We start from the raw sequence: 24,337 nt of genomic DNA, 5'->3' as shown, positions 1-24,337 counted from the left end.
GGCAGATTTTTTACCATTGTGCCACCTGGGAAGCTTGTACATCAATATTTATAGCAGCATTATTCCTAAATGCCAAAAAGTGGTATTCCTAAATGCCAAAAAGTGGAAATGCACTAATGGATAAACAGAAAGTGGTATGTTCATACAATGGATTAGTCAACCATAGAAAGAATGAGGTATTGATACCTGCTACAGTGCAATTGAATCTTGAAAACCTGCTAGGAGGAAGAAGCCAGCCAGAAGGAGCTGTATGTGTATGTGCGTGCATGCTCAGTTACTTTAGTCATGTCCAGCTCTTTGCAACACTATGGGCCACAGCCCACCAGGCTCCTCTGTCCGTGAAATTTTCCAGGCAAGAATACTAGAGTAGGTTGCCATGCCTTTCTCCAGGAGATCTTCTCAACCTGGGGATCAAACCTGCATCTCTTGCATCTCCTGCATTACAGGCCAAATCTTTACTGCTGAACTATAGTCCTATTTATATGAAAGTACAGGACAGAGAAATCTATAGAGACAGAAAGTAGATTACTGATTGCTTAGGGCTGGGATGGGGGAACTGCAATTATAGACAATGAAATGTCTTCTTTGCAATAAATACATTGAAGATGTATCCAAAGGTACTACATAGACTATGATAAATCAGGGTGAAAAGTCACCTGGTGAAAAGTCTTTATGGATGCCATTTAATCAATGACAGCAACAATCTTTGAGCAGTGGGAAGGAGATTGGAAGCCAACAGGTATTTATTTGGGATTAATGATCTTGGATTCTGTGATGAAGATAGGAAAGGGAAATGTATTCTCCAATGAAAAGCAATTATGACAATTCAGTGTCTATAACTGCAGTTTGACAGCCTGTGTTTTTAAACAGTTACAGATTTTCATAAGGCACTGGAGCTTATCTTGTTCAGGTTGTTTATCCATGTAATATATTTCTTCTTTATGGTTTTTATATTGGACTTTTAATTAAAATATAGGCAACACCTGAGGAAGTTGCCTTGCTTTTCAATATTTAGAAATTAAAAACTAAGTGAAAATCATAAAATATAGACTTTGGTGTTTCTTCCTATGAAATACAACAAACTTATGATGAATACTGAGATGAAGGAAAGGAACCAGTGGAAATGCAAAAAGGAGACATCCTCTCTTAACAACCAAACCTGATAACCTAGTTCAATATTGAATCTAGATACCTCCACTTTCTGTTACCTGATTAACTTCCCCCGATAAAGTTGCTTCCCTATTCATAATGCTCACTGAGAAGTACATGGTATCTGCTTAAAAGTCAAATCCAAAAGTTGCGATGTCGAAACATGTATTTAACTTTGGAAAATTTTAGGGCTTTGTTTTTGTCTTGTTGGTTTGTTTTTGTCTTTTTTTTCTCTGGGTTCCTTTTTCACTGTTTTTGAGGCAGTGTATATGGAGGTACCCAGCCTGGGATCTGGGGAGAGTAAGAATTCCATTAGTTGTTCATTAGACCTGAATGCAGAGCCTAATTTTAGCTACTAACTAAAACGGGTTCTTCCTGTATATCTCTGTCTCCTTACGAAAAGCCTTGAGTCAGAGATGTATCAAGGCAGTAAAAATACTGAATGTAATCCTCATGATGAATAACTAGCACGTGGGCAAGCAGGGGTTAATTAAGAAGCTCTGTGGTCCTGCCTCTGACACAGACCACTGTGTCATTTCCCATAAGTGGTGTTACTCCCACCTCTAGTTTCCATACTTGTGAAATAACACTGGAGAAAAATGTGTCAACTAAGATTCAGTCCAACTCCAAAGTCCTGTGATTACATGCATTCCCTCCATACCAAGGCTCAGAGGAGAGATGCTTTCAGTCACCAAGGTGCCTCCCTCCAGCACTGCCACTGTCTTGGTGGACAGAGTTATGTATGTCACAGTTCCTTCTTTTCCTAGCATCCTGCTGTGACGGGGAAAACAAAAACAATGTTTGAACCATGGGACAGAAATAATAACGATTTCCAACAGAAGTTCTCCTATCTAGGCATGCTCATCAGAGTAATGATGATGAAGTTTCTCAAGGGAGGACCTTTGTGTAGTATTCCTCACAGCTTTTTTTAACACTCCTGCTGAAAGGCTCGGAAGGCACCCAGAGGCCAGAGGGGTCAGTTGGGGTTAAAGCACTCGCATTCCCAATCTGTTCATGGAACAGCCAGGTGGATGAATGATTAACCTAGCCAGTCAATTGTTCAGTGACTAGGACCAAGGGGGTTGGTAAGACGTGGGGGCTGGGGTTCAGTGGGTGCATGCAAGAGCTGGGGAAAATATAAAAACAGGATCAATTTTCAAACCACAGCCAGAGAAATAAATATATAAATGTAAAAACACACATAAGAACCCGTTTTAGTTAGATATAAATATATATATGTGTAAAGGAGTTAACTTGTTTTGTGGTTATACTTGCAGATTCCTTGTTGCTATGTTTTGAATATTTTTCTGTTTCACACACACGTGTGTATAAACATACACATATTTTTTGCTTTTTTTAAAGATTTTTTTTAATATGGACCATTTTTAAAGTCTTCACTGGCTTTGTTACCATATCGCTTCTGTTATTTATGTTCTCTGTGTTTTTGGCCACAAGGCATGTGGGATCCTAGTTCGCTGCCCAGGGATGGGACCCAAACCCCCTGGGTTGAAAGGTGAGTCTCAACCACTGTACCTCCAGGGAAGTCCCTACACCCATAGGTTTTAATGATATGCACATTGAGATCGGCACTCACAAATAGATTCAGTGGCAAAGTACCTGGAAAAAAAAAAATCTTGTGTAGGAATGGAATAAATGCAGAAAGGAAGGGTCAAAAAGTTGACCCCCCCGTGGGGATGTTTTGGGGCTGAGGCAGCCAGCTGTGAAGGTATGTAGAGGAATAGAGCCGCCAGGGGAGGCAGCGGCAAAGTCAGAGGAAGAAACCAGGGGTTCACACGGCCGCGTGGCATTTCCCTCCTCCCCCTCGCACTGTTGTGACTGCACCTGCTGCATGTGACCACGGGCACTGACGGCAGCCGCAGCCGCGGCGCGGTAAGGGCGGCTGCAGCCCTGCCAGCTCCCGCCCAGCTCTCACTGAGAAAAGGGGACCAGGAGCGGGACGAGGGGGAGGAAAAGCTCCCTGAGCAGCTGCCTCCAACAGGGATCCTCCTGAGCCTTCCTGGAACTGGCACTGGGGCTGTTCTGACGTGGCGGTCCCTGGAGAGCCCCGGGAGTTTAAAGACAGAAGGGAGAAGCCCGCCGAGAGCATCAAAGGCTGAGGGGTGCTGTAAAGGGACCGAGGGAGTTCTTTGAAAAGAATCTCTCATGCATCGAAATGCCTTCTGGAGAAGGTGCCATTATCAGCCTCCCCTTTTGCTCAGATGAAAGGAGCCGGCAAGGACGGTCCTGAAGTATATCCCTCAGGGGCCTTGTGGTCATTGTTCCTCTTGCCCCCGGTTCATGGCTATTTGCTGACCTTTCCAGAGGAACCTCAGTACCCCCCCCCCAATTCCAGCTGAGAAGCCAGTTCTCAATTAAAAAATTAAACAATCCTGCTGTCTGAATGGGAGGTGCAGCTTGCTTGCTGTGGTGCTTTTTGCTGTGACATTTTGGAATGTCTGCAGAAACTTTAAAAAGAAACAGCCTCCAGAACTCTCGGGATTAGGCAAGAGAAAAGGAAATTATTATTTTGGGGGGCCAAAAAAGAAGTAAATAAGAGGGGATAACTTGTCCCCCATCCAGGACCTGGCTGATCAAAATCTTCAAGTTCTAGGAAACCGCGCTTCAAACCTAACAAGCATGAGGCAGAGTGGCTGTGGGGTCCTGAGATCGCCCAGAGGCAGGTTTTAAAGGAAGCCTGAACTGGGTTCAGAACTCTGGGCCTGTATGATGCCTGAAGACCGAAATACTGGGGAGCGCCCCTCAGGTGCCTTGGCGTCTACTACTTTCATTCCTAAAACTACATACCGAAGAATCAAACGGTGTTTTAGTTTTCGGAAAGGTAGGTAGATAATATGTTCATGTCCTTAAAAAAAATGTACAGATATTTTCTGATGCTTTAAGGTCAGTTTATGCTCAGACAAAATGGGAATTTGGAAACCAAGAGTTTAAAACTGCACTAGAGTGGTTTATAGGTGGTTTTGCTTGTCTGCACGTATTTCTGGAGGCGCCTATCGATCTGTTTGTTACTGTCTGCGAATGGGCCAAGTGGGCGGGGCTTAAAGAAAGGTGGTCCTATGGGATCACCTTGACAGCCGGAGAACAAGCAAGCTGGCCCCACCATGCTGGGGGGAGGGCCCAAGGCTGCCTTGGGCTGTTCCCAGACCCACATCCAGTACCCTTGTTGTTCCCCCTTGAGATGAGTCCCTGTCAAGTCTCTGTCCTGTGCTCCCATCAGATCACTTTGATTCTGTCTGCCTGCCCTTGCCTCACCTTCCCTAATGAGAAAATTTTAGTAATCACTTTATCTGTAGTGACTCTTTTTCAGAAGGCTTTCAATCATATTGATTAACACTGATTAGAAATAGGGGTCACCTTGACTTTCCAAATATATCAGAAGGTGGCATTGGGAGAGGGCAAAGATATGAACGATCAGGAACAAGGAGTGGGAAAATAAGAGTTTATAATCAGTAAAAGAAACTGTTTCAGAAATGACTTGTGTAGGGGGAGTTAAAGGGTACAAAATATATATATAAAGAATATTTCTAGAAAATGTTTATGTATCAAAATACTTTAAAATGTCCTTTGACTTAAAAATGGGAGTAATTAAATCAAATTATTTAACTTGGAACTAGGTTATTATAATTTTAAAGTTGTGTATACTAAGTTAATAACTTAATCAGGAGCTGATTTGAGTAACATCTAATGTGGTTCCTTCTCCCCTTTTTGCTTTGATTTGCCCATTGATTAACATTCTCTATCTAGTAATTAACAAAAAATAGAAGAAAAAAGCCATATTTAAAGCAGGATATAGTGGGAACTTTAAAAAACAGCCTCGTTCCTTCTGAATCTTTTCCTTTGAGCAGTTAATATCTGGTTGTAATCATTATCATATATTATAAGCAAGGAATTGGGTGTTAATTTATATTGCTCTCTCATCCACAAAGACAATTAAATGAGAGATACATCTCATATTTTACAGATCTCTAGAGATCTTGTGGTTACTGTAAGATTGCATCATTGATAGAGAAATTGACAATGAAACTGAAAAAAGCTAGGAATTGATTGCTTCAAGGACATCCCCTCTTCTGCTCCCTCCACCCATCGGCAACTAAATTGGGTTTATCCAAACAAGGAGAGAAGGTCTAATTTCCAGGTTATCACTGCTCATTTGTCACATGGAATGTTCTGGGGAACAATTACTTTATCTTTGAAACACAAAGTGGTTTTTTTATGTTTTGCACTTTCTGTCTTGTCGTGAGCTATAGCACTTCTCCAAGAATCCTGGCTAGCCCTGCTATTCATTATGCCCCCTTCCCTCTCTCCTGAAATATCAGCAAGGGAAGGCAATGCTGCAAAAAACAAACAAACAAACAAAAAAACATGGGCAGGCTGGCAAAGGGCAGCCACAGAGTGGGAATAGCGTCCATTTATCATCTCCCGTGGGCTATTTTTAAATGATTGTCCTTGCCTCTGCGAAGTCTTGGTAATCTGAGGAATGTTCAGCATTTGAGTCAAGGATTAACAGATTTTTAATTGACAAAGCTGCATTCTGGTCACTGTCAGAGGAGACGTACCGGAAGCGTTCAGCTGTTTTTTAAGTTCCTTCTCCCCTTCTGCTGAGCCCTGCATACCAGCCTCTCCCAGGTCACTGCTCAGCCAGTTAGGCAGTGAGGCTTTGGAGGAAAAAGTGCCAGGCTGTGGCTGTGAGACTGTTTCTGTGCTGCACTAGCCAGTCCCTTCAGCAGCAGCGTCCAGCAGAGAGTTAGATCTTTATTCAAGGGCCTGCACTGAAAATAATGAACTTTTCTTTCAATCCCAGGTTCCCAAGCCATGCTACCTTAAGAAAAGAGTGTCATTTTGTTCTTTGTGTCATCCCCTGGGTGCTCCGGGAGTTCTAGAAGTAGATGGGGGTTTTGGAGTTCCTCTCTCAAGCCTCTTAGAAAGTATCCCCTGAAATCCTTTCAGGAATCATGGGAAGGCATCCAGAAGTGAAAAATGGTGACATGTCTGCTTTTCCTGATCCATATTTAAAACATATTCTCTCTGTTGTCCTGGCTAGGCTGACAGAATGGATAGGCTTTCAGAATGCAGAGGGGAGTTGGACTGAAGTTTCCAGAGGTCTGTGGGGATTGCAGCTTCCATACTGAGCCAGTGGAACTCACTGCTCAGCCATCCTTTCTCTTTCAGACCTCTTCTGTCCTTTACTGTTCTTTCCATCTCTGCTTCTTTCTTTAGGTACTAATAGGGGTCTCCCCTGGAGAAGGCAATGGCAAACCACTCCAGTGTTCTTGCCTGGAGAATCCCAGGGATGGGAGAGCCTGGTGGGCTGCTTTCTATGGGGTCGCACAGAGTCGGACACAACTGAGGTGACTTAGCAGCAGCAGCAGCTGTTTTTCTGGAGAAGGCAATGGCAACCCACTCCAGTACTCTTGTCTGGAAAATCCCATGGACGGAGGAGCTTGGTGGGCTGCAGTCCATGGGGTTGCTAAGAGTTCGACACGACTGATTGACTTCACTTTCACTTTTCATTTTCATGCATTGGAGAAGGAAATGGCAACCCACTCCAGTACTCTTGCCTGGAGAATCCCAGAGACGGAGGAGTCTGTTGGGCTGCCGTCTGTGGGGTTGCACAGAATCAGACACAACTGAAGCGACTTAGCAGTAGCAGCAGCAGGGGTCTCCCCAGGTGGTACAGTGGTAAAGAATCTGCCTGTCAATGCAGAAGACATGGGTTCCATTCCTGGGTCAGGAAGATCCCCTGGAGGAGGATATGGCAACCCACTCCAGTATTCTTGCCTGGAAAATCCTCATGGACAGAGGAGCCTGATGGGAAACAATCCATAGAGTCACATAGAATTGGACACAACTGAGCGACTGAGCACACGTGCACGCACACACACACACATACACAAGGGTCTCAGAACATACTTTCCCAGTGGTTTTAAAAATCGAGGGAATGTGAACCATCTATCAGGCAGGAAGCTGGGGAGAGTGCTGCTTTGTTGGATTTATGTTCTGCTGAGATAAAGGTTAGAATGTATTTTTTGCTATTTGAAACTTTATTTTTTTTTTACCTCCATAAGACTAATATTGAATATACAGAGCATAACTCGTCTTTTGATTACTTGGGGGTGCGTAATATTTTGGATCCTGATGTCAGTGAAATTTCTAGTCAGAAAGGGCTGGCTGGTTTACGATTGTTGTGATCACAGGACATACTAAAGTACAATTTTATGCCCTAACTTTATCTTGTCTTTTTCTCGAGTTGCTCTCTTCTTGGAGATACGTCATCATTAATTCCCCAGTTGTTCCCCCCACACATGCCATAGCCATTTAGTTATTGTTGTTTAGTAACTAAATCATGTCCAGTTCTTTGCAACCCCATGGACTGTAGCCCACCAGGCTTCTCTGTCAATGAAATTTCCCGGGGGAGAACACTGGAGTGGGTTGCCATTTCCATCTCCAATAACCATTTGGTGGTCATACGATATTGCTTCTGTGGGCTTCCCAGGTAGCACTAGTGGTAAAGAATCCATCTGCCAATGTAGGAGACGAAAGAGATCCCTGGATTGGGAAGATCTCCTGGAGAAGGAAATGGTAACCCACTCCAGTATTCTTACCTGGAAAATTCCATGGACAGAGGCACCTGGAGGGCTGCAGTTTGTGGGGCCACAAAGAGTTGGACACAACTTAGCAACTTAAGAGCAACGTATTGCTTTTTCCTTCCTTATATACTTTCAGCTTCATTTCTGTTTCCATCACCTTAGTTGTTTGTGCCTTTATTGTTTCAAGCACACAACTGACTTTTTAAAAATTTATTTATTTTTCATTGCAGGATAACTGCTTTAAAATGTTGTATTGGCTTTAGTGTTGTCCTCTGATTCATCAACATGAATCAGCCATATATATTTCTATATATCCCCTCCTCTTGAACCTCCCTCCAATCTCCCACCCCATCCCACCCTGCTAGGATGTCGCAGAGCACCAGACTGAGCTCCCTGGGTCAGGTAGCCAATTCCCACTGGCTGTCTGTTTTACATATCGTGGTGTATGTTTCAATGCTTCTCTCTCGGTTCATTTCACACTCTCTGTATCCCGTTGTGTCCATAAGTCTGTTCTCTATGTCTGCATCTCTACCGCTGCCTTACAAATATGTTCATCAATACCATTTTTCTAGATTCCATATATATGCATTAATATATGATGTTTTTCTCTTTTCAACTTACTTCACTAGTATAACAGACTCTAATAGAACTGACTCTGATTCTTCCTTTTTATGGCTGAATAATATTTCATTGTATTAAAATATGTGCACCACATCTTCTTTATCCCCTTTTATCTATTAATGGTCATCTAGTTTGCTTCCATGTATTGGCTCTTGTAAATTGTTGTTGTGGTTCAGTTGCTAAGTCGTGTCTGACTCTTTGCGGCCCCATGGACTGCAGCATGCAAGGCTTCCCTGTCCTTCACCATCTCCCAGAGTTTGCTCAAATTCATGTCCCTTGTGTTAGTGATGCTATCCAACCATCTCATCCTCTGATGTCCCCTTCTCCTCTTGCCCTCAATTTTTCGCAGCATCAGGGCCTTTTCCAGTGAGTCGGCTCTTCACATCAGGTGGCCAAAGTGTTGGAACTTCAACTTCAGCGCCAGTCCTTCTAATGAATATTCAGTATTATTTCTTTTAGGATTGACTGGTTTGGTCTTGCAGTCCAAGGAACTCTCAAGCATCTTCTCTAGCACCACAGTTTGAAAGTATCAATTCTTCAGTTCTCAGTCTTCTTGATGGCCCAACTCTCACATCCATACCATACCTGACTGACTACTGGAAATATCATAGCTTTGACTATATGGACCTTTGTTAGCAAAGTGATGTCTCTGCTTTTTAATATGCTGTCTAGGTTTGTCTTAGCTTTTCTTCCAAGGAACAAACATCTTAGAAGCACAAAACTGATTTTAACCTTAAAAGTGGCTCTTCAAGACAGCATCCATCCTCACCTCTTTTTACCCTCAATATTGTTCGCATGTTTCATACAGTTAATTTGCTAAGGGTCATCCAACTGATATTCATGAAACAGTACTATTAAGCAGTGTTCCACAGCTCAGAAATGTTTTATGAGTTCCTGTTGCTCCCAGGAGGATCTCCTGACTATTTCATGTCATTATCAAGGCCTTCTAAGCAATTACAACTGTTCCCACTTCCCTAGACTGGCCCCACTTTCCTCCCTGAACCTATCTCCTACCCCACTGCTTTGTTTCTGTTCATTATCCCTCCTCTGCAGTCTGTCCACATTTTATTCAAGTCATTGTTGGCTCTCACTTCTTCATTAGGCTGTCTCTGTTCACCTCTTGTATTCTTTACTCTGTAGTCCTTATATTTACTGTTTTAAATTTATTTATTTATTTTTGATTGCACTGAATCTTTGTTGCTGCGTGGCTTTTTCTCCAGTTGTAGGGAATGGAGGCTGCTCTCTAGTTGTGGTGCATGGACTTCTCACTGTGGTGGCTTCTCTTGTTTCAGAGCACAGGCTTTAGGGCTCAGGCTTCAGTAGTTGCAGCACGTGGGCTTAGTAGTAGCAGCTTCTGGGCTCTAGAACACAGGCTAAATAGTTGTGGCACATGGGCTTTATTGCTCAGTAGCATGTGCAATCTTCCCGGACCAGGGATCCAACTCATATCTCCGGCATTGGTGGTACATACTGTACCACCAGGGAAGCCCTCCCTTATATGTCTTGCATGCTGCCATCAGGCCACTTTATCTTCATATCTATCTTCAAGTGCTTTTAAACACATTTGTGATAAGATACATATATGTGTGTGTATACATATATATATGTGCATGTGTGTGTTGACATATATATTATATATGTATTTGTTTATTTCTTCTGAAAGTTAAAAACAGCAATAGGTCTTTTCAATCCACGATTTAAGATTTATTACAAACTGGTGACGTACAGTATTATAACCTACTAGTTCATAGGCAATAACAGAATAGAATATCTTTATAGTAATAATGAATACAACCAATAATTTTTTAAGTTAGTTGTATATTTTGGATATTATAATCACATTTATGGAAATTGATTTGTCCAACAGAATGCTGCTATTTAAATCAATATAATTTTAAATGGTGCTGTGAGTATTAATAGCTCATCAGTTCACACATCACAGTTTTACAGAGTCACCTACCAAGTGATTCTGGGGGTGAGAAAGCAGACAAAACAGGTTGCCTGGAATCTGTAAGCTCACACCCTCCTTGAGGATAAGGAAGCATAAATAAAAGGAATTGTTTAATATGTAAAAAGCACTACAACAAATTATGTATGAATTCTGAGGAGCTTATGAATAAGAAGACTCACTATGGGTTCATCTGGAAAGGCAGTGATTCATATGAACAACGTGAAATCAGATTTGATCTTTGGAAGTTATGGAAAGACATTTTCTACTACATGATCCTAAGAGAGTAGTCAGTGTTCCTGTGGGGAAAAAACTGTATGTCTGAATTGAGTTAATATAATCCAGTAGAAAAGAAAGACTTTTAGAATCATATACACCCGTGTTCCTATCCCAGATCTACTGCTTTCTGTATGTATGACTTTAGGTAACCTTGCATCTCTGAGGCTGTTTATAGAAGGGAGATGCCCTTGTAGAATGTCTGTGAGTGTCAAATAAGAAAATACGTGTAAATTCTGTGGCTTGGTACCTGGATGTAAATGATGAGTTTAATTACTCTGCTAATTATTCTGCTGGTCTAGGACCAATGCTACCAGGTCACTATTTGCACATTATTACACTTTCTTAATTATTTCAAGACTTTATTTTTCTCCCTTGGTCCCCATTCTGACAAGGAGAGACAAGCTTTTACCAAATTCTTTGGTTGTTATATAGATTCTGAGCTTCTTGAATTCAAAGGTTTCTGTTCATGTAAGGTTTGTTGGCTACTTAGAAACTGCTGGTGAGAGACCAAAGTAAGCCTTGGCTGACTTTGCTTCTTAGTTCTATACTATGTCTTTTATTTTGATTTGTCCATTTACCATGGGCATATGTTCATTTTTAATTGAAAATTATTACAATCCTGGTCACACCAAGACTTACTCTTCTAGCAGGGTTGCAGTAAATAGAAATATAAGTAAAAGCAAATTCTCTATATGACTTGGCAGTAATCTATGGAATGGGAGGGTCAGGGAACTCTGAAAAATAGTTGATGGTAGAAAATGTATGTAATGACCAAGAAATTGGCTAACTTGTACCTTTTTCATCAACAAAGACTTTTTTGTTTTCAAGTTTTTGTAGAAATCAGTACCACAACCTGTGAAGTCTTGATAAGTTTCATTTTACCTTGGAGTTATTCATTTATTTCCTTTAATTGAGGGGGTGAAGTATTTTGTTTTAATGCCTATATTAATTCCACAGATGTTTATGGAACACTCAATCCTTACCCACTTTGGTATTGAGTTCCAGAGAATAAGGCAGTGTGCCTAAGTCCATTCAAGCTGCTATAACAAAATGCCACATCCTGTTTGACTTCTAAACAATAGAAATTTATTTCTCATGGTTCTGAAGGTTCAAAGACTGAGATAAAGCCAGCATGAATGGGTTCCAATGAGCTCCCTCTTCTGGATTGAGACTGTCCACTTGTTACATTCTCAAGGAGTAGAAAGAAAAAGAGCCAGCTCTCTGGGGTCCTTTTTATAAAGGTATTTGGGTTGGCCAAGAAGTTCATTCAAGTCCTTCATAACATCTTATGACAAAACTCAAACTAACTTTTTGGCCAACCCAATGCTGATCCCACTCATGAGAACTTTGCACTCATGACCTAGGGTGAAAGGTGAAAGGGTTAGTCACTCAGTCATGTCTGACTCTTTGTGACCCCATGGACTGTAGTTCACTAGGCTCCTCTGTCCATGGTATTCTCCAGGCAAGAATACTGGAGTGGGTCGTCATTCCTTTCTCCAAGGGATCTTCCAGATCCAGGGATCGAACCTGGGTCTCCTGCATTGCAGGCAGATTCTTTAGCATCTGAGTCACCAAGGGGAAGGGATACTTATGATCTAATCACCTCTCAAAAGCCCTGCCTCCAAAAATCATTCCCATAGGAATTAGATTTTCAACATAGAAATTTGGGAGGGACAATAACATTCATACCAGGACACGATGATAGAACGAAGTATGAGCCTTGGAGTCCTTCACATCTGTCACAAATCCCAGTTCAGTCCTTGTGTCTGAAGAACCTTAAGAAATTTACTCAAACTTCCCTTCAGTTTATAAAATAAATAGTAGTATAAATTGTTATCCAGCATCATTTTTAATAATAATAAATGTAGACTATTGTTGTCTTATAATAATTGTGAAAGTATAATCTTTTTTTATTTTTTAAACAATCCTTTTTTGACTGGTGGGGAACTAGTTCAGTGTGGATAAGGATCTAAATAAATAATTAGAAAATGATATATTAATAAATCAAAGAAGAAACATAACAAGTTTGTGACTGGGATGGGTATGAGGCAATGTTTATAAGGACTTAACACAGGAGATTCGGAGAAGGCAATGGCACCCCACTCCAGTACTCTTGCCTGGAAAATCCCATGGATGGTGGAGCCTAGTAGGCTGCAGTCCATGGGGTCACTAAGAGTCAGACACGACTGAGCAACTTCCCTTTCACTTTTCATTTTCAGGCATTGGAGAAGGAAATGGCAACCCACTCCAGTGTTCTTGGCTGGAAAATCCCAGGGACGGGGGAGCCTGGTGGGCTTCCGTCTATGGGGTCGCACAGAGTCGGACACGACTGAAGCGACTTAGCAGCAGCAACACAGGAGATTATATGAGTTGAATTTTTCAGGATAAGTTTTCCTAGGCTGACTCTTGACAATATGACTTATGTTCTACCAGGACACCCAAAGATATAATAAGTCATAACACACATAGGAAACAGCAAATAGTTCAATATAGTTACTGAGTAGGTTGTTTTTGAGGGAGCAGCAGTAATGAGGGTGAATATGGCCCAGAACCCGGCATGGAAAGGGTGCTACCTAACCGCCTGTTGATTGAATTGTCAATGAAGCGGCAGAGACTGGATTACAGAGACTATGTTTCATGAAAGGGCTTCCAGGTGGTTCAGTGGTAAAGAATCCACCTTCCAATGCAGGAGATGCAGTTCCATCCCTGGGTCGGGAAGATCCCCTGGAAGATGAAATGGCAACCTGCTCCAGTATTCTTGCCTGAAAAATGCCATTAACAGAGGATCCTGTTGAGCCACAGCCCATGGGTTTGCAAAGAGTCGGACATGACTGAGCACACACACATTTCATGAAAAGGAGCTTGGTTAGCCAGTGGGTACCATTGGAAGAAATTAAACAAAAAAAGTGACGTGATCTGATTTAAATATTATGACTATCACTATGGCAACACTTGCCTGACTTGGAAACTTGGCTCTATAAAAGTCAGTTAAGAGGTATTGAGGATCTAATGGCAATGAGTTTGGAAGGGACTGATGTGGTCATTAAATGAGGTTTGTGAAGGAAGGTGCAATCTAGGTCCATTCTCAAATGGCCCTTCAAATGTCAGGAGGGATCCTGAGAACCAAAATCAGGATTATAGGAAGTATGACAGGTTTTGAAGAAAAATAATTCAGAAAGTCTTAAAAATTTTGAGTTTGACAATGTTTTGAGATACCCATGTTGAAGGGTCTAATAGGCACTTGGAAATCCAGTGCAAGAGGGGCCCAGATTGAGATACAAATCTGGGAATAATTGTTACACCGTGAGACTGAGTATAATCCAACAAAGAAATTGTGTAAAGTGAGGTGAAAACTAAGCTGTGGACAGAATCCAGAGGACCAGCAAACTTATAAGAAGGGTGTAGTAGATTGTATAGTCAAGAAGGAGACTAAAAAGAATGTTCTGGAAGGCAAGAATTACATAAGATGTGAGAAGTATCAGTAAGAAGAGTGAGATTGATGGTTTATAAAGGGAGTGAACCATAAAGTACTGCAAAAAATAAATCTGTCAATGATTTGGCAACTAGGTAGTTATTGGTAATTATTCTGAAAGCTCTTTTAGTGAAATGACGGTGTCAGAGGCTATATTGTAACAGATCAGCAAGAAGATATGAAGTGATTAAATGGAGCCAGTGTTATACCTAGCTTGGAATCAAGGAACAAACTGAATAATTACAAAGCATGAAGAGTCCAAAGATGTTTGGCTTTGTGTTTTATTTATTTATGTGATGAGTAGAATTTGAATATATTTTTCTGATCACACTCAGTGATCCCACAGGCTGCCTCTAGCTATGGAGTATATAATTTACATGTAAAGAAAGAACCTCACAAATCCTGAAGCTATTTAGATTTTCTATATATATTTTTTTCCTCTCTGTGTCTCCCTCCAGCTGAAACAGCCTCCCAAAGATATAATAAAATCACCTGTGTAATTTACTTTCTCAGTCTAGTGGAAAGTCACGTCCTGAATGATGCTTTATGGCACCATCAGTGAATTTCCAGGGGGAAATATGCGTAACATACTGTTGTCACCCAGAAATTCCAAGGATGCTTTTGTTAGGGAATGTGAAACCTCTCTGAGAATTTACCTGGGCATAGCTGGAACTGCTTGCAAGACTCACACCACAGGGAATATTCTCGTTAATAATCTACTAATCGGTGCATCCTCTTCTTCATGCTGCTAGCTGGGGATAGCTCACGACCTTTGTGCTTTTTTTGTTGTTGTTAATTTTAAAATTTGAAGTTTAAATGTTGAAGTTCTAGCTAAAGCAGCTTCTTTTATTGGAGTATAATTGCTTTACCATGCTGTGTTAATTTCTGCTGTACAATGAAGTGAATCAGCCATATGTATACATGTATCCCCTCCCTCTTGAGCTTCCCTCCCACCCCACCCCCAGTCTCACCTCTCTAAGTCTCCACAGAGTACAGAGCTGAGCTCCCTTTGCTATACAGCAGGTTCCCACTAGCCATCTATTTTAGACATGGTCGTGTATATATGTCAGTCCCAATCTATCAGTTCATTGCTCCTTCCCTTTCCCCCTCTATCTGTGCCCTTAGCTCCATTCTCTGTTTCTGCAACTCCAGTTTTCCCCTGTGCTTCCTTGATGGTTCAGATGGTAAAGAATCCACCTGCAACGAGGGAGACTTGAGTTCCATCCCTGGGTTGGGAAGATCCCCTGGAGAAGGGCATGGCAACCTACTCCAGTATTCTGGCCTGGAGAATCTCCATGGACAAATGGCCTGGCAGACTACAGTCCATGGCTTGCAAAGAGTCATACATGAGTGAGTGACTAAGCACACAATTTCTCCCTGACTTCCACACCAAAAACAAAAAATTCTTATACAGAAGTTGTTTCACCATCTACCTTTGTAAGTCAGAGACCTTTGAAACATTCTATTTCCAATGCTACAGACTGGGGGATATACAACTAATCATTACCTAATGCTTTGCAAGACTGGATAAACAGCAGAAAATTACTGTTTTCCCCACAGGAATTCTAAGCACGTGTACATATTGTCTACATTCTAAAACTCTCTCACATATTCTGTTGCTAAATAGGCATGCTACTACTGCTGCTAAGTCATTTCAGTTGTGTCCGACTCTGTGCGACCCCATAGGCGGCAGCCCACTAGGCTCCTCTGTCCCTGGGATTCTCCAGGCAAGAATACTGGAGTGGGTTGCCATTTCCTTCTCCAATGCATGAAAGTGATAAGTGAAAGTGAAGTCGCTCAGTCGTGCCCAACTCTTAGTGACCCCATGGTCTGGAGCCTACCAGACTCCTCCGTCCGTGGGATTTTCCAGGCAAGAGTACTGGAGTGGGGTGCCATTGCCTAGCTCTTTATATTAAGGAAATCATTTTGTTGGCCAGGATGCTGAATTTTTCCTTCTCCTTTCTTCCACCTTTCCCCCCAATTTTCATTTTCTCAACAGAAATCTCCTCCCCCACCCTTAATATGATGACGGGAATTGAGGCCAGAAAACTAGTAAGAGGCAGGTTACCTCCTCTACTGTTGATCAGTCACTAAGTCGTGTCCAGCTCTTTGTGACCCCATGGACTACAACACTCCAAGCTTCCCTGTTCTTCACAATCTCCCAAAGTTTGTTCAAATTCATATCCATTGATTCGGTGATGCCATACAACCATCTCATCCTCTGCCCTCCTTCTCCTCCCGCCCTCAATCTTTTCAAGCATCAGGGTCTTTTCCTGATGAGTCGGCTCTTCCTCTGTAACTCAATTTTTAGCCATTATGCCCACTATGCAATATTTTGTAATGCACACACAGTTGCTCTGAAATTCAACAGCCTTGATCAAATCCTGGTTCCACCTTTTACCTTGCGACATTCAGCAAGTTACTTAATTGTTCTGTGCTTTAGTCTCCTCCTTAGTAAAATGGTGGTGCCTACCTCATAGAATGCTGTGAGTTTTAAGTAACAGAAGTGCAGATAAACTGCTTGTACCCATGCCTGGCATACATATATACAGCCCAGCTATTACCATTTTTCAGAGCACAGAAAAGATATGCTGTTTTCTTCACTTTTAGAATTTATTAATATTTTAAATTACTAGAAAATGAGAACACATGATGATTGAGTTAAATAAAGTGGAAGAGGACAAGTATTCAGAGACAAGCAAAGATTTGTAAGGTTAAGTCTAGATAAGGATTTCCATTCTGCGACTTGGTGCTGTGTAACTGCTGCTGCTGCTGCTAAGTTGCTTCAGTCGTGTCCGACTCTATGCGACCCCATAGATGGCAGCCCACCAGGCTCCGCGTCCCTGGGATTCTCCAGGCAAGAACACTGGAGTGGGTTGCCATTTCCTTCTCCAATGCATGAAAGTGAAAAGTGAAAGTGAAGTTGCTCAGTCGTGTCCAAGTCTTCATGACCCCATGGACTGCAGCCTACCAGGCTCCTTCATCCATGGGATTTTCCAGGAAAGAGTACTGGAGTGGGTGCCATTGCCTTCTCCAGCTGTGTAACTAACCTTATGTATTTAATCTTTCTCAGTTTCATCAGGTATAATATAGCTACCATGTATATTTATTATGGAAATAAGAGAATACATGTCAACAACTTAGTGCATGTTAGGTACTTAATGCATGAACGAATGTTGGGGGCTCTTGGCTTTTAGTTTGTTGCTATACTTAAGAAAATTCTTATCATACAGGCAAGCCTATGTGTAACAGGGGGGAAAAAAGAAAACCAGAATACCCATCTAAAGCAAAACTTACTGTATCCTTTATCACCTCCCTGAGTTTTGGGGGCATAAAGGACACTGATCAGAAAAGCATGCTTGCCTGTTTTTCATTACTGTGTAAAACTAAATCTTGGCAGTTTGGTTCTAATTTGTAGCACACATTGGGGTTGAACTGGAACATCTTTAATAGATTTTTCTGCTGGATTTAGGGAGATACCTTATGTATTAATAACGTGTCAATCCAAAAGAAAAAGAAGTGAAAAATCAGATAGATAGGATTTATTCCCTAATGTTGACATTATTTTTTTATTTAATTTATAAGTGCCTCTGAAAGGCTATCTCCTTAATTTTGGCAGGATAGAATCCAAACATTCCAAGCAAGAAAGCACAAAAGTGCTCCATAGAGAAAGAGTCAGTGTTCTTCATTCATAATCACTTTTAAGCTTTGTTATTAAAATAACTAAAAGAGTTTCAAATCATTATCACCACTTCATAAAGTATCAGACACTGCCTCAAGTAACAGAAAATCCAGAGGTCAGTGATTCCAGTTTTAACATACCATTATTGAGAAACTACTTGTTGTAAAGTCTACAAACTCAGCTAATTTCCAGTTGTTTTATATGCACTTAAATATTAACATCAGATCATTCAACCCTTTTTCCTAAAAGGAATACGTTAGTGCTAGACTTGATACCAGCTGGAGAATAGTTTCATTTGTTGTGTTTTTCTTTCTGCCTAGGCTAGGAATATTCTCTTTGGTAGCAAGTGTTTATTGCATGGAATGTGATGGTTTTACTTTACTGAATCCATACATAAATTATTTTACCGATAGAGAAGTAAAGCATATGTTCTTATTGTTAAATCCTGAATTTAATAGTTTTTAAATAATTCCCCAAACATTCCAGAGTCTTACATAGTTTCAACATGCACCACAAATTTTTCTTCCCCTTTTATGAAACTCATTAGGCCATTAAAACCTTTCAGTAATATTCATCCCATCTGGGAACATTGGAATCATATTTGCTTTGGCTTCTTTTCTTCCTCTGTTCTCATTGGTTGGTTATTTTTCCAAGTTCCAAGTCATATTAGTATATTTTAGAGGCATTGTTTCTTAATCAGTGGGGTACCAAGGATTAAGAGTGGGGATATTCAGCCCCAAATGCATGCACAAAGAAATGCATCATTTGTAAGTATTTAAAAATAATGAATAAAACTGGTCAAAATGGTTTTGATTTTTATTACCCCCATGTGCTGCTAATTCTAGACAATATGTAATCAGATACTCATTCTTGTTAGGAAAAACCACCATGACCCTGTCTCCTCACTTTTGGAACATAGAGCTTCATAATTCAATTTTTTTCTTTCCAGTAAATTAATAGTTTAAGATTTTAAAGAGCAGACACTGTCTGAAATATTTTATATGGGTGAAAATTCTGTGTCTCTTTTCATGGTTTATCACGTTGATTATAATCATGGCATCATCACTTGATTGAAAACAAAAGGTGCCATTTTATTTAAAAAAGAAAAAGAAAACAAAAGTGAAGAGAGGAGAATTTTCTTGTGGTCCAGCAGTTAGAACAAAGGAGTAGTAGGAGTTGTTGTTCAGTCGCTAAGTCGTGTCCAATTCTTTGCCACCCTATAGACTGCAGAGAGCCAGGTCTCCCTGTCCTTCACTATCTCCCAGAGGTTGCTTAAACTTATGCAGTAGGAACAGATGAATCTCTCAAATTCATTGTGATCCTTTATTTCTCCAGGCATTTTCGGACAGAAACTGGAAGATACTGTTCGCTATGAGAAGAGATATGGGAACCGCCTGGCTCCAATGTTGGTGGAGCAGTGTGTGGACTTCATCCGACAAAGGGGGCTGAAGGAAGAGGGTCTCTTCCGACTGCCAGGCCAGGCTAACCTGGTCAAGGAACTGCAGGATGCTTTTGACTGTGGAGAGAAGCCGTCATTTGACAGGTAGATTTCAAGATTTTACTAATCATCCTTCACTGAGACACTAACTAAACTAAAAGGTTGCTGTGAGCTGAAATGGCGTAACTTGAATTGATACTGTCACAGTTTAGAAGATGAATTATATGGCCTCGCAAAGATGGGTTGTGTTTATTAAGTTACAGAATCAAAAATGTGGTATTAGGTGTCTTTCTCTGCTATGCTTTTCCCCCTTTAAAACATTATTATTTATTCTTTTCCTTTGGTCTCAAATCAAAGATTAAACTTTCGCATTGGAAAAGTGAATTTTTAAAATAGCAGTCTTCTCTTGTTTGATGTTTCTTTGAATTCTTTCAGATGAAGAATATTTAAAGTGTTGATCAACAGCTTGGGATATTGACAATGTAATTACAAGCATTGTGTCTTAAATATATAGCCACACCCTAATCTAGAATAGATTTGCAAGGAAGCAAGGGAAAGTATATAGCTTGGTGCAATTTAGAAAACAAAGTTACAGCAAAGAATGCATAAAGCACCCATAACTCCACTAACTGAGTTAAACACTGAAAATATTTTGTTAATTACCTCTTCATTTTTTTTAATTCAACAGAAACAAGTTTTTTTTTTCCATATCAATAGTTGAAAAATGCCTTTATGCCAACATATTCTAATTTAACATCTGATCATTGGCAAACTCTATAAGCATAATTTTTAATAATCGTTTCACTCTGTAGCTATGTCACATATAACTACTTCAGTAATGTTGAACATTTATATTGTGACTTTTCTCACTATTAGAGGTAATCATGTAGTGTACTTTCTCTTTGAAAGTATAGAATTATCACATGGATAGACACAGGTCTATAGAACAAATAGACAAGAAGACTCTTGAATACTTGATACAAGGTAAGGGAAGCATCATTGAGAGTATGGGTTTGTGCTAATAATAATAATTTAAAAATCATGTTAACTCATTTGAGATCCTTTTACTGGTCACATTAACAAAATCCTGAACAATAATACTACTCAGTGCTGGCAAGGTGTGTTGAGGTAGGCACCCTCATGATTAGAGATCATTGTAATCTTTCTAAAGAAATTTGGTAATATATTTCAAGACCCCTTAAGGAAAGCCCAATCCTAGAAAAAAACCAAATTTGTGAAAAAATTGAAGTGCAGAGTTGTTTCTTATAATTTCTATAATACTGAAGAATGAACACAATCTATTATCTCTAGCTGTAGTGTGATTACTATAATAAAATGTTGCTTAGTTATTAAAATGTTCAGAAAATGCTAATTATATAATGCTAAATGGAAAAATAAGACAGGTAAATTAATTTTACAAAATGTATCACAGTTTATAAAGATTCATAAATCCTCCCTGATAGAAAATTAAATGTAAAGGTAAGGAAATGAATTCAAAACTAAGGTCAGAGAATACATTTCAAAAATGCAGATATACTTTTGGTGGGGGAGCCTCATGTCTTAGTCTATACTTTGGAAAAAAAAAATTCAGTGGTTCCATAGTTCAGGCCTGTTTAGAATATATAAACAATGGTTTATCTAGGAGAAATGTGAAGTTTTGTGCTAAAATTAGAAAAAAGTTTGTCAATGGGATTCTTTTAATAAAATATCACATTAGGGGAAAACAGTATTCTGTACAACGAACTTCATGTGACATTGATAAATTTCAATGACCTTTCTCTTTGTATTTATGTAATGGTCTCAGTACACGCAGATGACCTTAATAGTAAAGTTTATTTATTAAAAATTCTCCTGACATAAGCATTTGAAGTTTGTTTCTGATTACAGATCTTTGCTAAATGTGAGAATAAGGGTCTATTTTATGTCTTAGGGTACTTGTAAGAAGAGATGTGCCCTGTAAGCAACTATTTCCTGATAACGATGGGCTAACAATAAACTTTATATAAAATATGATCCCAATTGCAAAAAATGCACTTTTTCCATAAAATGCATCAATGCATTGAGACCAAAGAAAATATAAGAAAAGATAAACATTAATTTTGTGTAATGAAGAGGAACGTACTCCCCTTTTTTATACTATAAATTCAGTAAACCTTAACTTTTATAATCAGAAATTTAATCCGAAAGGTCTTTCAGTTAATTTCATGCTGCACAAAAATGTCCTTGTCTTGTAATTTCTGAAGTGTATCTACAGAAACTGCCTGTTCCCTAGAAAATTTGTAGAAAAGACTTACAGAGCGTATTTCAGCATAAGGCACGATATGATGATGTTAGTAGCCTGCTTTGAGAAAAAGGAGTGTCATTCATTTGCTCAGTCAGATTTCTACCCTGGTATACGAACTGACCCCCAAATTTTGTGGTATCAGCAAGAACAACCAATCACTTGTTCATAAATCAGCAATTTAGGCAGGACTTGATGAGGATGTGCTCATTTCTCCAACACGTGGTGTTGATTAATATAGATCAGTTAAGTCTGAAGGATCTAAGGCATCACTCACATGTCTGGAGCATTATCTGAGATGACTAAGCTAGCTGGGCTTCCAAGGTGGTGCCAGTGGTTAAGAACCCTCCTGCCAACACAGCAGACGTAAGAGACACAGGTTCAGTCCCTGGGTAGGGAAGATCCCCTGGAGGAGGTCATGGCAACCCACTCCAATATTCTTGCCCAGAGAATCCTATGGACAGAGGAGCTGGGCGGGCTACAGTCCATGGGGTCTCAAAGAGTCAGAAATGACTGAAACAACTTAGCGTACACAGAAGATTGCTGGAGGCTGCAATCTCTCTCTCTTTGAAGTCTCACATCCAGTAGAGCATCTCTTCATGCAACTTTTATCTATATCAGATTAATCAGACTCAGTGACATGGCTCAGGCTTCTAAGAGAGTGAATATGGAAGCTTGTAAGCACCGCATTGGTCAAAACAAGTCACGAAAGAGGGGCAGCCTAGATTTCAGGGAAAGGAAATAAACTCCAGAGCTTAATGGATAGAAGTGGCACACATGTACAGGAAAGGAAGAATTTGTGGGATGTTATTTTAGAAGAAAATCACTATAGCTTTAAAATCTAGAAATAAATTGGAGCAAGTTCCCCAACTTTGTTCTTTACAAGAGTGTTTTGTATATTCTACAACATTTGCGTATCTCTAAAAAATTTAGTGTAAGTTTGTCAGTTTTTACCAAAAAAATGCCTATATGATTTTGATAGATATTTCATTGACTCTAGAAATCAATTAGAAGAAAAGTGACAGTGTAAAAATATGAAGTCTTCTAATCCTTGAACATAGCCCATTTCAATGTGTCATTCAGTTCAGTTCAGTCACTCAGTCGTGTCCGACTCTTTGCTACCCCATGAATTGCAGCACGCCAGGCCTCCCTGTCCATCACCAACTCCCGGAGTTCACCCAGACTCCTGTCCATCGAGTCGGTGATGCCATCCAGCCATCTCATCCTCTTCGTCCCCTTTTCCACCTGCTCCCAATCCCTCCCAGCATCAGAGTCTTTCCCAATGAGTCAACTCTTCACATGAGGTGGCCAAAGTACTGGAGTTTCAGCTTTAGCATCATTCTTTCCAAAGGAATCCCAGGACTGATCTCCTTCAGAAGGGACTGGTTGGATCTCCTTGCAGTCCAAGGGACTCTCAAGAGTCTTCTTCAACACCACAGTTCAAAAGCATCAATTCTTCAGCGCTCAGCTTTCTTCACAGTCCAACTCTCACATGCATACATGACCACTGGAAAAACCATAGCCTTGACTAGACAGACCTTTGTTGACAAAGTAATCTCTGCTTTTCAATATGCTATCTAGGTTGATCATGGCTTTCCTGCCAAGGAGTAAGCATCTTTAAATTTCATGGCTGCAGTCACCATCTGCAGTGATTTTGGAGCACAAAAAAATAAAGTCTGACACTCTTTCCACTGTTTCCCCATCTATTTGCCATGAAGTGATGGGACCAGATGCCATGATCTTCGTTTTCTGAATGTTGAGCTTTAAGCCAACTTTTTCACTCTCCTCTTTCACTTTCATCAAGAGGCTTTTTAGTTCCTCTTCACTTTCTGCCATAAGGATGATGTCATCTGCATTACTGAGGTTATTGATATTTCTCCTGGCAGTTTTGATTCCAGCTTGTGCTTCTTCCAGCCCAGCGTTTCTCATGATGTACTCTGCATATAAGTTAAATGAGCAGGGTAACAATATACAGCCTTGATGTACTCCTTTTCCTATTTGGAACCAGTCTGTTGTTAGGACTTTTCATATTTCAGCAGTATTTTGTAATTTTCACTGTAAGATCTTGCTCTGTTTTGTTACATTCACCCTTAATGCTCCAATAAATACCATTGTTTTTATGTTTAATTTTCTAATTTCTCCTGCTAGATTATATAAATATGAGATTTATAGAGAGATTTTTTTCCTACAAACTTGACAAATTTATTTATAAATGCTAGAGGATTTTTTTTTTAGATCTTTTAGGATTTTCTCTATACATGACCTTATTGACTGTAGATAATGAGAATTTTATTCTTTTTTGATATGCTTTGTATTCCTTTTTCTTGTCTTTTTGTCCTTGCTAAGAACTATAACAATGGTGAGTGGACATATGTTTCTTATATGTAGAGGGCAGTTTTTAGTTTTTTGCTATTATTCATGATGGTAGCTATAAGTTCTGTGTAGTTGCCCTTTATCATGTTTGAAAATGCTCTTTTATTTCTGGTTTGCTAACAGTTTTAATAATGACTGACAACTGAATTTTATCAAGTCCTCTTTTCCCATATTTACTGTAGAAATTATATGATTCTTCTGTTTAATTATGTTAATGAGGTGGATTTCACATTTTAAGCCATCTTTGCACTCCTAGAATAAACCACATTTGGTTGTGATGTATTACTCTTAAACAACTTGCTGAGGATTTTTGAACCCATCTGCTTTGTGGTTGCTGACTCAGCAGTTTATTTTCTTGTAATGCATTTGACTACTTCTATTATCAAAGAAATTCTGGTCTCAAAAGTAGCTGGAAAGTATTCCTTCAACCTCTATTTTCAGAAAAAGTGTATGTAGGTTGTATTATATCCTCCACGTATCTTGGGTAAA

General features: G+C 40.0%; 1 protein-coding gene across 16 annotated transcripts in view; it reads left to right on the top strand.

The window, feature by feature from the left end:
- ARHGAP24 (Rho GTPase activating protein 24) overlaps positions 1–24,337 on the top strand; it is a 552,828-nt gene that overhangs the window by 486,268 nt on the left and 42,223 nt on the right. For 15 of the 16 annotated variants that reach the window (XM_006079368.4, XM_044945686.1, XM_044945692.1 and 12 more), the window contains one exon: positions 19,092–19,299. In XM_006079368.4, coding sequence (XP_006079430.2) covers positions 19,092–19,299 — 208 coding nt within the window. Of the gene's footprint in view, positions 1–3,028; positions 3,989–19,091; positions 19,300–24,337 lie in introns of those variants that run through there. The other variant, XM_006079369.3, reaches the window with a different exon arrangement.

The sequence above is a fragment of the Bubalus bubalis genome, chromosome 7 (genome assembly GCF_019923935.1).
Source record: "Bubalus bubalis isolate 160015118507 breed Murrah chromosome 7, NDDB_SH_1, whole genome shotgun sequence".
NCBI lineage: Eukaryota > Metazoa > Chordata > Mammalia > Artiodactyla > Bovidae > Bubalus > Bubalus bubalis.
This window is presented reverse-complemented; position numbering and strand designations above follow the sequence as displayed.